General features: G+C 41.9%; 1 protein-coding gene across 2 annotated transcripts in view; it reads right to left on the minus strand.

Annotated features, from left to right (window-relative positions):
• Nucleotides 1-14,790, minus strand: part of LOC136381131 (cytochrome P450 2B11-like) — a 34,482-nt gene that overhangs the window by 8,324 nt on the left and 11,368 nt on the right. For both annotated transcript variants that reach the window (XM_066349481.1, XM_066349480.1), the window contains exons 3-6: nucleotides 14,598-14,747; nucleotides 12,926-13,086; nucleotides 12,258-12,434; nucleotides 11,601-11,742 (exon numbers count right to left, since the gene is read on the minus strand). In XM_066349481.1, coding sequence (XP_066205578.1) covers nucleotides 11,601-11,742; nucleotides 12,258-12,434; nucleotides 12,926-13,086; nucleotides 14,598-14,747 — 630 coding nt within the window. The remainder of the gene's footprint in view (nucleotides 1-11,600; nucleotides 11,743-12,257; nucleotides 12,435-12,925; nucleotides 13,087-14,597; nucleotides 14,748-14,790) is intronic.

Raw genomic sequence — 14,790 nt, forward strand, 5'->3', positions numbered from 1 at the left:
CCTGATAAACATAGATGCTAAAATTTTCAACAAAATATTAGCAAACCAGATCCAGCAATACATTCAAAAGATAATACATACTGATCAAGTGAGATTTATTCTGGGGAAGCAAAGCTGGTACAATAATCACAAATCAAATGAAGGATAAAAGTTACATGATCCTATCAATAGATGCAGAGAAAACATTTGATAAAATCTAGTACCCAAACTTTCAGCAAAGTAGGACTACAGAATGATATCTCAACACAATGAAGACCATATATGACAAACTGACAGCCAACATCATACTCAATGAGCAGAATTTAAAAGCAATTCCCTTAATTTCAAGAGCAAGACAAGAATGTCCTCTTTCACAAATCCTATTCAACATAGCAGTGGAAGTCCAAGCCACAGCAATTAGACAAGAAGAAAAGACATCCAAATTGGAAAAGAATAAGTAAAACTGTCATTATTTGCTGATACATGATACTGTACATAGAAAACCCTAAAGTCTCAGTCCAAAAACTGCTAGACCTGATGAGTAAATATGCAAAGTGACAGGCTATAAAATAAATATTCAGAAATCAGTAACATTTTTATACACCAATAATAAATTGTCAGAAAGAGAAATTAAGGAAACAATCCCATTCACTATTGCAACAACAACAACAAAATAAATAAAGTATCTGTGGATAATATTAAGCAAGGAGGTAAAAGACTTATACTAGGAAAATTATAAAGAATTGAAAAAAGAAATTTAAGAAAATGCAAACAAGTGGAAGCATATACCTGTTCATGGGTAAGAAGAATTAATATCATTAAAATTTCCAAACTACCTAAAGCAATCTATAGATTCAATGCAATTCTTATTAAAATACCAATGGTATACTTCACAGATCTAAAACAAATATCTTAAAAATTTATCTGGAACCAAAAAACAAAACAAAACAAAAAAACCCAACATGAATAGCCTCAGCAATCTTGAAAATGGAAAATGAAGAATAAAGTGGGAGGTATCACACTTCTTAATATCAAGCTATACTACAAGGCCATTATCATCAAAACAGCCTGGTACTGGCATAAGAACAGGCATACAGATCAATGCAACAGAACAGAGAACTCAGAAATAAACCTACGTCTTTATGGTCAATTGATATTTGACAAAGGAGGCAAAAGTATACAATGGAGTAAAGACATTTTTTTTAATTAATGTATATGGGAGACTGCATGCTGACAAAGTCCTTGCAGTTTAAGGCTTAAGCTAAAGGCTAAGCTCTTCTCCACACCTCCATGTTGGCTGTGAAGCTTAATGTTTCTACTCATCCCATCCCCCCACCTCATTTGCTTGATCAAGTTGCTAGAGGCAATTTATATGCCCTTCCTCTTATTCTTTGTTCAACTGTTGATTTTAGTTATGCATGGTGGGGGATTCCTGTTTCACCTTAAGAGGGTTCCTGCTTATGCCTCAGATATGTGACTTTGTGTCAGAGACTTCCTTGTTTGCGTACAGCTCTGCACTATATAATAAAGAAAACTGGGGGTTTTGCTCTGCTCTGGCTTGCCATCAGCTTACAGAGGCCTTCCAATCCCATCTTCTTTTCTCTGAGTTTATTTCTTCATTCCACACCATTCTCACTCAGGACCTGGACATTTACTAGCCTTGCTTGTTCACGGCAGGTGGCACTGAACAGGGACTTGGGTATGAGAAGACTAAACTGAAGGCAGGTGACAAAATTCCCCAAGTGTGCACAGTAAGTAGAGAAAGTTTTCAGGGAAAGTATAGTCAGGAGTAATAAATTATGGAACCATTAGGGTCAAAAGTAACGGACCCTTCTATACAAATGTTTTCATTTGAGAAGGAGCCATTGCCTGAGGGGTGTCAGAGGGAGTTCTTTGTGGATGTGAGAGGAAGATGGGGGGACTAGATGCCTCCGAGTCTGGGGATGACTCAAGAGATGGGGGTGTTGTGTCTGTGGCCGCCTTAACCTTGGCATCTCCACCACCCTCTGCTTCTTCTTACACTTGTCCCTCTGCTCCTCCTTTCCCTTATCAGGTTGCTCCCAGAAAGCACAGGCATGTCCATATCTTTGTCTCAGACCCTTGGAGATCCCTGCTCCAACAAGTTTTAGATCAGACTCAAGATATAGGGAATTAGGCCTGACCTGTGGTGGCGCAGTGGATAAAGCATCGACCTGGAAATGCTGAGGTCACCAGTTCAAAACCCTGGGCTTGCCTGGTCAAGGCACATATGGGAGTTGATGCTTCCAGCTCCTCCCCCCCTTCTCTCTCTCTGTCTTTCCTCTCTCTGTCTCTCTCTCTCTCCTCTCTAAAAATGAATAAATAAAATAAAATTTAAAAAAAAAGATATAGGGAATTACATCAGAATATGCACTGATATTGGGCCTTCATACATGAAGGTTTGGCTATTGCCACAGCGCTTCAGGGGAGGCCTCCAGGATAATGCTTTGATAAACGGCAGAATGGACAAAGGAAGGGAGGCCAGAAAAATGCTTCTGCCAGTGGATCTTGTTTCCAATGTAGAGGTTTAGGACATTTTGCTAGAAATTGCCCTACTCTCTCCAGATATCAGTCTCAGCCTCCCCCTTAGGGGCAGCCAGCTCCTAAAGCTCCTGACCTCTGCCCATGCTGCAGGAGAGGGAAACATCGGGTGAATGAATGTAAATCTAAGTATACTGCCAAAGAGCAAGTGATTCAGGGAAATGGACAATGAGGCCCTCCCCAGCCCTGGCAAACAGTAGGGGCAATGTTGATATTTCCTCAGCAAATTCTGATTCCAGCAGGCCAAACATCACCCAATTATCCCAAGCAATGGCAGGCAGTGCAGCACTGGACCTCAGTCCCATCTCCCAATTTGCATTAACTCCAGGGATGGTCCCTCAAGATGGTCCTTCAAGGGGACCATTGTGGCAAGCCTCAGGTCCTATTGAATGGATTTAGCTGTTACTCCTAGGAAGTCTTATCTCCATATTTTGATTTTGTCACATCCTTGCTTATTAAGTCATCTATTAAGTAGATGACTATTACAGCTTATAGGTTTTGAACCTCAACTCATTGTTGTTCCTTTTTCAAAAAACCAACAACAATGGCTCTGGGAAACTTCCAGGAAATAGCAAGTTGCTCTTGCAAATTTTACAGGTTAAATTGATTCTTACTATTCAGCTGACAAGGTAGTTCAATTTTCATTGGTTATTACATTTGTTTTTCCTAAAAACAATTGTTAATGAGCCCATTCCTGAAGCACCTACTGTCTTTACTGATGAGTCCAGCTCAGGAATAGCAGGGTTAGTAATTAATGGATAAGCCTATACTGAAACAGTCACCTTAAAACTAGCTCAAAGGGTAGAATTACATGCCATTATCATGGTTTTCCAGCATCTGCCACATATGGCACTCAACGTGGGCGGTGAGGCTGCCCCTGGTTCTCTCTGGCTGCTTGGTCTGCTACTCAGCTAAAACAGAGGTAGGGGAGGAGTCTTGGCATGGTCAACCTGGACCGCTAGTTGCAGCGACAGTGAAATTTGAAAAGGTTTAGGAAAGTTACAGCTTTCCCTGTTATTGTCTGATTTTCTTTAATGTTTTAGTTACAATCCTCTGAACTATCATTTTGTTTCTTTCTTATTCTTTCCCTTGAAATTAGGCAGGGAACCCCTGAAGGATCTAATTGTAAATTTTCCCAAGCAGCTGCTGAGAGTGTATTTATTCAAGGAGATTCTGCTAGTTCCATCCTCCAGTGCCCCTGTCAGAAAACACCCTGACTAAGATCAGGCAGGCATCTTTCTAGTCTGGTTGCTCACTGAAATTCCAGGTTTTTCTTTGGTTTGTCTTATTCTAGTTTCTGTTTAGTATTTGTCTGACATTGTCCAAAATGTGACTCTTTTAAGGCCTGGATTAAGTTCTTACATACAAAAATTGGAAATGCCAGCTCTAATTTTGAACTAAATAAAATAGTTTCATCCCTGCGTTTTTGCTTTAAAATTGAAATATGTAAGGAACGCTCATTTAAATTTAAATAGAATGGAATTTGGATCCTAAAGACTTGCTAATTTAGTTTGTGTTATGTGAGGTCTTTTCATGCTGATTGCTGTGCTCTATGTTTTTTGTTTTCAGAGTTGGAGGCCAAGTAGCAACTCTGATATTAGAATTAATCAGATTTATGTGTCATATTTGTGTTTCTGTACTGTAAAGTTTCTTGTTTGTATATAAAACTATACTCATGTCTGTGAAACAAAGGAATTGAGCAAAATTAGGCAGGTCCCTGATGAGCCATTTTAGTAATTTGTCTCATGGCTGCTTCAGGCAGTTGGGAGAATAGTATGAAAATGCTAATTCTGCTTGTCAGGTCACACCTTGCAAAAGGGTACCCAAAGAAATTGCAGACTTGGCTCCTCTAATGTTGCCTATTGGATTCAAAAGATAGGTCAGGAATGCCCTGAAATAGAGTTAACGATACAAGAGCATAAGTTCAGAGGACTCTTAGACACAAGAGCTGATATATCTGTTATTGCTGAGCAATATTGGCCTTCTTCCTGGCCCACTCATGAAGCAGTCATTGAGCTGCAAGGCATAGGGCAAAGTAAATCCCCCCAACAAAGTTCTAGTTTTTTTAAGTGGGAAGATAAGAAAGGTCATACTGGACTTTTTCAGCATTATGTGCTCCCTGGATTGCCTGTTAATCTATAGGGAAGAGATGTTTTGAAAGGTATGGGAGTGTTACTTGGCAGTTCTAATAAGTTAGTCAATGACAATGCTCCTGTATATGTAGGAAAAGTATTTACTCTGTTTGTCAGATGTTTGAAATCACCCTGAGGACAGGTATTTTTTTACAATCCTCAGGGCCAACGCATTGTAGAGCCTGCCCATCAAACGTTTAAAGGTCAATTAAAAAATAAAGAGAAAGTTGGAAGGAGAGACTCACCCTATAAAAACAATTGTGTAAGGCTTATTTTACTTTTAAATTTTTTGAACATTTCCTCCTTAGGACTTACTACATCTAAGAGGCATTTCTATCAGCTGAGCAATGGCCTAAGCCTCTCATTTTATACCAGGATATATTAACTGGCCCTAAGTGGGATAATTCAATAAAATTACTAACTTGGGGGTGAGAGTATGTTCCAATTTTGTCATCAACAGGTCCTCTTTAAATACCAACAAGAAGCAAGAAACCTGAAGCCTCATCATGGATTGACATCAGCCCCTAGAAAGTAACCTGGTTCCAGAGATTCAGAATGCCCATTAGGCTTAAGGCAAATGCTTAATGTGCTGGAAGCAGTAGACATGGGACTTGGAAACCAGCTACAGAGTGTGAGAATGCAACAGCAGTTCCAGTGCACTGTGGACTTTTCCAGGATGTGTGTGACTCCTGCTCTTTGTGACAGTTCTCAATGGGGCTGAAGTGGGGTTGGGTTACATCTGCAGAGAATGTGGAATGGTAATGGTGTCAACATGGACTTAGTGAACATATTAAGGACATTCAAAACAGCAAAGAGAGGTGGCAAGATGGCGATGGAGTAGGCGGACGTACCAACTTCCACCTCCCAGAACCAAAGTGGATTATAATTTAATTTTAAGAACAATCATCTTTAAAAACCAACTTTAGACTAAACTAAGAGGACTCTTTAACCAAGGATCACTGAAGAAGCCACACTGAGACTGATAGGAAAAGTGGAAACACGGAGAGGGCTGCCCAGCTCCCGAGAGAGAGCAGCAGCTTGGAGGGACTCATGTGGCAGGAAGTGAGTTTAGCAGAGAGGGGAGGGTCCTGGGCCCCAGGAACAAAGCCCCAACCTGCAGCCTCAGAACCTAGAAGAGATGTATGGACAATATTTAGCTGCAAAACAAGCCAGGATACTGTTTGCAAGAAAGAGACAGATTTCTCAGACCCAGGATTCCTCTTAAAGGGACTATGCAGAAAACCTCCTTCACAACCACTCACTGAGGGCTCCGGGAGACAGGGAGAGAGAAAGAACCAGAGTAGCAGGAGAGAGTGTAATCTAGGAGGCACAGGGAGAAACACTTTGAGGGACAGCCACTCTAACCCGTGGGCTGAGTCACTCCCCATATCTAAAGTGAATATACTTCCTGGAAAGCAATACCTGGGAAGCAGGTCATTAGACAAAAAGAAGCTCTCCTGCTGCACTCAGAGCAGAGTCGCTTAGAAGCAGGGAGCCACCAGGGATACAGTATTGAGCGCTAAGGTTTGAGCTGCATCACCCCCACACACACTGCTGAATGCTCACAGGAGGGCGTGTGGTGGCAGCGATGTCCCATTGGCAGGAGCAGAAGCTGGGACCTGCCATGACTGAGGCCCAGCACAAGCGCAGTCCTGCCTGGCAGGGGCGGAGGCTTAGGGCGGCCACAGCAGTGGAGGGGAGCATGAAAGTTGTCTGACCCGTGGCTGCAAGTTGGATGAGCAAGAGCGGTCCTGCCTGAAGTCCCGCCTGCAGGGGCAAGGCGAGAGCCAGGGAACTGGCTGAGACCTGTGGCTGAGCTCAGGAGTGCAGCCCTGTCTGCAGGGCTGAGGCCTGCGGCACCGGAGCATGAGTGCAGTCCCACATGTGAGGGCGGGGCGAAGGCCAAGGCTGGCCAAGGCTGGTAGCCTGGACACAGTAAAGCAGTCCAGTCTGCAGGGGTGGGGCAGAGGTAGGGTGCGGGCCAGAGCTCGCAGCCCAAACATGTGAACACAGTCCCACCCGCAGGGCGGAACAAAGGCCAGCAGTGGCCAGGGCTTGCAGCCCAGGCACACAAGCACAGTTCTGCCCTCAGGGGAGGTGTGGAGGCTGGACTGGCCAAGGCTTGCAGCCTAAACACGCGGACACAGTCCCACCCACAGAGGCAAGGTGGAAAACACAGTGACCGCCACAGCAGGCCAGTGTCAGCAATGCCTGTGCCCAAACGCCTAAGGTGGTGGCAGAGGGGGTGGTGGGCCTGCAGACAGACTCCACCTAGAGAATACAGAGGCTACACACATCAAAATCCTGTGGCCACACCCTTCTTATACACAGACAAAATGGGAATGCAAAGAAATGCAACCCAAATGAACCAAGAGAACCAGAAAAAGACTTGAATGAGTTGGAAATAACCAAATTACCAGATGCAGAGTTTAAAATAATGATTGCTAGGATGCTCAAAGATCTTAGAGCAAAAATGGATGGACATAATGAGTACCTAAATAAAGTGATAGCAAATATAAAAAAGGACAATTAAAATAATAAAAGAGAATCAGTCAAAAATGGCAAATACAATATCAGAAATAAAGATCACACTGGAAGGAATTAAAAGCAGGATGGATGAAGCTGAGGATCAAATCAGCGAGTTAGAGGACAAAATAAACAAAAGTACAGCAGCAGAGCAGCAAAGAAAGAAAGAGGCTCAAAAAGTCTGAGGAAACTCTAAGAGAGCTCTGTGACAACATGAAGAGAAATAACATCTGGATCATAGGGGTTCCTGAAGGAGAAGAGAAAGAACAAGAGATAGAAAATCTGATTGAAGAAATCATAGCTGAAAACTTCCCTAAATTCATGAAGGAAAAAGTAACACAAGTTCAAGAAGCACAGAGAATTCCATTAAGGATGAACACAGAAAGGCCAACACCAAGACACATCATAATTAAAATACAAAAATTAAGAGATAAAGAAAGAATACTAAAAGCTATAAGAGAAAAACAGTCTATTACCTACAGAGGAGCCTCCATAAGGATGCCATCTGACTTCTCAACAGAAACATTAGAGGCCAGAAAAGAATGGCAAAAAAATATTCAAAGTAATGCAAATCAAGAGCCTACAACCAAGACTTCTCTATCCAGCAAGGCTATCATTTAAAATTGAAAAAGAAATAAAAAGCCTCTGAGACCAAAAAAAAAAAAAAAAAACCTCAAGAAATTCATTACAACCAAACCAGTGCTACAAGAAATGTTAAGGGGCCTGTTTTAAACAGAATAAAGGGGGGAAGAATATAGTAAAAGAGGAATGTAGATTAAAAGCATAAAATGGCAATAAACAACTACATATCAATAATAACCTTAAATGTAAATGGATTAAATGATCCAATCAAAAGACATAGGGTAGCTGCATGGATAAGAAAACAGGACCCATACATATGCTCTCTACAAGAGACACACCTCAAAACAAAAGATACACATAGACTGAAGGTAAAAGGTTGGAAAAAAATATTTCATGCAAATGGAAATGAAAAAAAGCTGAGGTAGCAATACTTATATCTGACAAAATAGACTTTAAAACAAAGGCTATAGTAAGGGATAAAGAAAGTCACTGCATAATGATAAAGGGAGCAATCCAACAGAAAGATATAACCATTATAAATAACTATGCACCTAATATAGGAGCACCTAAATATGTAAAGCAGATTTTGATGGACATAAAGGGCAAGATCAACAGCAATACTATAATAGTAGGGGATTTTAATACTCCACTAACATCACTGCATAAATCCTCAAGAAAGAAAATTAACAAAAAACAGACTTAAAGGACACACTAGATCAACTGAATTTAATAGATATCTTCAGAACCATTCACTCTAAAGTAGCAGAATATGCATTCCTTTCAAGTGCTCATGGTAAATTCTCTAAGATAGACCACATGCTAGGACACAAAACGAGTGTCAAAAATTTAAGAAGCTTGAAATCATATCAAGAATCTTTGCAGATCACAATGGCATGAAACTAGAAATCAACTACAATAGAAAAACTAAAAAACACTCAAACACTTGGAAACTAAATAGCATGTTATTAAATAATGAATGGATTAACAATGAGTCCAAGGAAGAAATTAAAATTTTTCTTGAAACAAATGAAAACGAACATACAACTCAAAATTTATAGGACACAACTAAAGCAGTCCTGAGAAGGAAGTTCATAGCACTACAGGAATACATTAAAAAGCTTGAAAAAGCTCAAGTAAACAATTTAACCCTGCATCTAAAAGAACTAGAAAAAGAACAGCAAGTAAAACCCAGAGGAAGTAGAAGGAAGGAAATAATAAAATTCAGAGTGGAAATAAATGATATAGAGGCTTAAAATACAATACAGAAGATCAGTGATACCAAGAGCTGGTTCTTTGAAAAGGCAAACAAAATTGATGAACCTTTAACCAGACTCACCAAGAAATAAAGAGAGGAGTCAAATAAATAAAATTAGAAATGAGAGAGGAGAAGTAACAACTGACACAGCAGAAATACAAAGAATGGTTAAGAAAATACTATGAATAATTATATGCCATAAAATTAGACAACCTAGACAAAATGGACAAATTCCTCGAAACATATTCTCTTTCAAAAATCAGTATAGAAGAATCAGAAAACCTAAAAGGCCTATTTCATCAAATGAGATTAAAACAGGATGTGAGGGTGATCTGGCTATGACATATGTCACCCCATTGATTGCCAGGGTTGATTCGGCTGATCTGGCTGGCTAGGCGGGTATCCCCTTCCTCCCTCACCACTCCATGTGCATCCCTCCCGAAGCTGCGCGCTCGGTCAAAGAGGACAACCCTCCCTGCTAGAGGAGAAGACCGTTCTTCGGTCAAGGGTATATGAGTAGCTGCGCTCCCGTGCTAGAACCTCCAAACAAGTCTCAAGCTCCAAAGCTATTTATAAATTCAATGCAATTCTTATTAAAATACCAATGATATACTTCAAAGATATAGAACAAATATTTCAAAAATTTATATGGAACCAAAAAAGAACACGAATAGCCTCAGCAATCTTGAAAAAAGAAAAAGAATAAAATGGGGGTATCATACTTCCTGATATCAAGTTATACTACAAAGCCATCGTACTCAAAACAGCTTGGTACTGGCATAAGAACAGGCATACAGATCAATGGAAAAGAACAGAGAACCCAGAAATAAACCCACACCTATGTGGACAATTGATATTTGACAAAAAAGGTAAGAGCATACAATGGAGTAAAGACAGTCTCTTTAACAAATGGTGTTGGGAGAATTGGAGAGGTACTTGCAGAAAAATGAAACTGGATCACCAACTTACACCGTTCACAAAAGTAAACTCAAAATGGATAAAAGACTTAAATGTAAGTCGTGAAGCCATAAACATCTTGGAAGAAAACATAGGCAGTAAACTCTCCAATACCTCTTGTAGCAATATTTTTGCTGATTTATCTCCATGGGCAAGTGAAATAAAGGACAGAATGAACAAATGGGACTATATAAAATTAAAAAGCTTTTGCACAGCAAAAGACACCATTAACAAAACAAAAAGACAACCCACACAATGGGAGAATATATTTGCCAGTATGTCTGATAAAGGGTTAATAACCAAAATTTATAAAGAACTTGAAAAACTCAACACCAGGAAGATAAACAATCCAATCAAAAAACGTGCAAAAGAAATGAATATACACTTCCCCAAAGAGGACATACAGATGGCCAATAGGCATATGAAAAATGTTCAACATCACTAATCATTAGAGAAATGCAAATTAAAACCACAATGAGATACCACCTCACACCTGTCAGAATGGCACTTAGTAACAAAACAACACATAATAAGTGCTGGAAAGGTTGTGGAGAAAAGGGAACCTTCCTGCACTGCTGGTGGGAATGCAGACTTGTGCAGCTACTATGGAAAACAGTATGGAGATTTCTCAAAAAATTAAAAATGGAACTGCCCTTTGACCCAGCTATTCCACTTTTAGGAATATATCCTAAGAATACCAAATCACTGATTCAAAAGAAGAAATGCACCCCCATGTTTATGGCAGCATTGTTTACAATAGGCAAGATCTGGAAACAGCCCAAGTGTTCATCAGTGGACGAGTGGATTAAAAAGCAGTGATACATATACACAATGGAATACTACATGGCCGTGAGGAAGAAGGAAATCTTACCTTTTGCAATGGCATTGATGGACCTGGACATTATTATGCTAAGTGTAATAAGCCAGGCAGAGAAAAACAAATACTATATAATTAAACTTATATGTGGAATCTAATGAACACCATAAACTGAAGAACAAAACAGAAACAGTGGCAGGGTCACAGAGAACAGATAGCTTCAGAAGGAAGGGAGAAGAGAGGACAAGATCAAAGAAGATGAAGGAATTAGCGAAATTATATATATATAACTCATAAATACAGACAACAGGGTAGCAATTCCCAGAGAGAAAGGGGGGATTGAGATAGGGAGTAGGGGGCACCAAGGAGCTGAAATGGGAATGGAAAGAGACTTTGCATGGGGCATGGGGGGCACACGCAGGGGGTAGAGTTTGTTATATTGAGTGGAACACTTGAAACTCTGTCAACATAACAAATTAAAAATAAAAATTTCAAATATCGAAGTACTATACACAGATCTATTAATGAATAGAAATGCAGGCAGATGAATGAATGGGTGGGTAGATGGATAAATAAATCTTTAAGTGATGAGTGAAAGCAGGATGGATTAACAGATCTTTCGTTCATCCATCCAGCAACAGAGTTGGCTTAGTTGGCAGCTCATTCAAACTTGTAGTGTTCCTGACTTAAGAGGAGAACACTGCCTCTAATTTATGCAGGACCCCTACTCTACTTCTGCAGCCAAAAAGGGATCAGAGGATGACCCTCAATTGGCTGTCCCCACCCCACTCACCTACAATGTGGGGGTATTTGAGCATGAGCAGGAATCCGTAGCGGAGAGTGGTGCTGGTGGTCTCCGTGCCAGCAAAGAAGAGAGAGAGCACAGTATTGATGAGGTTCTGCTGGTGAAACTCGCTGTTTGGGTCAGACTTCTCCTGTTTCCAGAGGGGCAGGGTTCACATCAGGGAAGGCTAGAACCTTGCTGCACGCATGTATGGGGGTCCATCCACCTGTTTCTGGGTCTCTTGCATCATCTGGTTCATACAACTTTTCTCTGTTCTCTGTGTGTCCACCCATATATCTCAATCTCTGTTGTTCTGTCTCTCTTCACTCTGGCTCTATCTCAAACCATGTCTTCATCTCTTTGATGTGATTGTCTCTTTCTCTCCGAAACTCTTTCTGCCTGTGTGGGTCTTTTCACCTGTCACCATAGTTTTGTTCCTTGTCCTGTATTTCTCCTCTCTTTCCCTCCCTCCCTCCCTCTCTGTCTTCTCCCTAGATTCTCTTTCTTTCATCTCCCCTACTTTCCCTTCCACATCTCCTCTCTTTTTCCTAAATCTCCCTTCTGCATCCTCTGTTCTTCCATCCCCTCACACCCTCCCTTCTTCTCACTGCCTTCCCATCTTTTCCTCCCTCCCCTCCCCTTTCATTCCCCTCTCCCAAACCCCACTTTGTTCATGCGGAGCAGGTAGGTATCAATGAGGTCCCGGGGGGCACTACAATCCAGGGTCTCTCTGTGATTCTCCACATTGCGGCCAATGAAGTCTTTGATTTCCTGCAGGTTTCTGTAGACTTGTCTGTGTGTGCCAGGAAAGTACTTTAAGATGTCAGAGAAGAGCTGAAACACCTGTGAGAGACAAGGGGCTGTGAGGTCCTCCTGGGGCTGAGGCAGAGGGACACAGGAAGGGACAGCCCTCCAGGGCCCTAATACCTCTGATAGAGGGAAATCTCTGTCACCCTCTTCTCTCTCTCTCTCTCTCTCTCTCTCTCTCTCTCACACACACACACACACACACACACACACACACACATACACACATTGTTTTCAACTGTCTATCAAGATCTCTGTATTTCTACACTTTTTTTCTTGTTTTCTTTCTTCTTTATTTCCTCTCCTCTCTCTCCCTCTAGTGCTCTGACTTTCTGCCCCTTCTGTCACTCCTCTTTCTTTCTCTTAGTCACTCAGTCCCTACCTCACAATTCCTCTCTCCCTCCAGGTACCAGTAATGCTGTCTCTCCTTGTTGTCCCTGGCCCTCTTCCAACCCTAAGCTGCATTTCCGCAGCCACAAAACACATCACTCCTTTCCCCTTCCCTGGATGTCCACCCTCTCCATGACCTGGCTGGAGAATGAGCTGATGAGTGCAAAAGACTGGTAGAACAGGTCCAGAAGCTTCAGGAACTCAGGGTCTCTGTAGGCAAAGCGTTTTCCAAAGACAATGGAGCAGATGATGTTGGCAGTAATGGAGTGAAAGATAAGGGTGGGATCCTGGAGGGCTCCTGGGAGGAAGAGGAAGAGGAAGAGGCAGGTCAGGTGACAAAGACTCAAATGTATGGACTGCTGCCCCATCTCTGTGCAACTGTCCTCCATGGCTCACTAATGATAAGAAAATAAGAATGATAACAGCTACCTGTCACTAGCTTGTAGGATGTGCCAGGCCCGAGTCTAAGTATTTTCCATATTATTTTATTTAATTCTCACTTCAACCCTGTGAGGAAGGTATAGGTCTGTTATTATCCACATTTCATATATGAGCAATCAGAAAGGTTAAGCAACTTGCCCAGGGTTACCCAGCAACTCATCACTAAGGCCAAGATTCAGACCCAGGTAGCCCAGCTGCAGACAGTGTGTGGTTGGTCCCCTCTAAGGCCCCAGCTCTAACTGGGGGAGCAGGTACCACTAAGTCCCAGGAGCAGAGGCAGTGCAGTGCAGGAGTTCAATCAGTTGCATGTACAAATGTAAAAGTTCTGCTCTCCCTGCCCCTTCCCTGCTTTCCCTTTTCTTCTTTTGTTCCCCTCTAGGGTTCTCTGGTCTTCGGGACTGTTCTGCAGTTAACTGATGACTCCATCTGGCAGGCTAGTGCTGTTGGAGGGAGGGTGGGCTGTGAGACCAGGAAAATCAGGTCATCAGATCAGGTGTAGCCTCTCTGTGAGTCTCACTTGTTCCTCTCTTGTTCCTATGCAGACCCTTTCCTGAGCCTGTCTGTCTTTCTAATTTTCTCTGCCTTTGTTTCTTTCTGTCTCACCAACTTTCTTCCACTCTCTGTCCCTGTGTGTCTCTCTCTTTGTCTCGGTCTCTCCATTTCTGTCTCTTTCCCTTTCTCTGTCCCTCTGTCTGTGTCAGTCTGTTTTCTCCTGTCTTCCTCTTACTTGCCCTCTTTTCCTCTGTTATTCCTCATGTCTCAGCCTGCCTGTCCCTCCCAACCTCTATGTTTATATCTCACAATCTCTTGAGAAAGAACCCTGTTACCTTTATGTCTCATAAACACCAGTTTTATGGAGAATCTGAATACAACTGAAAGTGCTTCTCTGACAACCCATCCAACTTCCAAGAGCTGAAACTCCACTGGTCTCACTGCAAATTTGTCAGCAATTCACCCAAGGAAAGGAAAACAGTTCTTCGCTTTCCGGATGTCTGCAGTTTTTCCTTTCCTCTCTTTGCTTTCCTTTATATAAGTCCTATTTTTGCCTTTGATAGATACAATTAATCCATGAATCAGTTTCCTTGAACACAAGTAAAGAGTGTGTTAATATCTAAGTTTATGTCTTTGAGTGCTTTTCCACACTAATCACTCCGTATCTCTTCTGGTTCCCTGTGTTCCTTTCCTACCCATCTCTGTGTCTCCATGACCCTCTCCATTTTCTTGTCCTTCTGCCCGATGGTCTCTCTGGTTCTGTCTTTCTCTATCTCTACCTCTCTTTCTTTGCCCACGTATACCCCTGTCTTTCTCTTGCTGTGCACCCTGCTCCTCTCTGTTTCACTTTCCTTTCTTCCCATTTCCCGGGCTCACCCTGTGATTTCCTCAACTCCTCCACCAGACACTGAGCCTCCTCTTGAATCCGCTCCTCCACACTCCGCTTGCCCATCCCGAAGTCCCTCATGGTGGCCAGAGAGAATCGCCGAAGGGCCTTCCAACGTTTCCCATTGGCAAAAATCACACCTGGATATAAGCAGGCATGGGTTACAGAAGAATTTGGAAAGAG

This window comes from Saccopteryx leptura, chromosome 9 (genome assembly GCF_036850995.1).
Source record: "Saccopteryx leptura isolate mSacLep1 chromosome 9, mSacLep1_pri_phased_curated, whole genome shotgun sequence".
Lineage (NCBI taxonomy): Eukaryota > Metazoa > Chordata > Mammalia > Chiroptera > Emballonuridae > Saccopteryx > Saccopteryx leptura.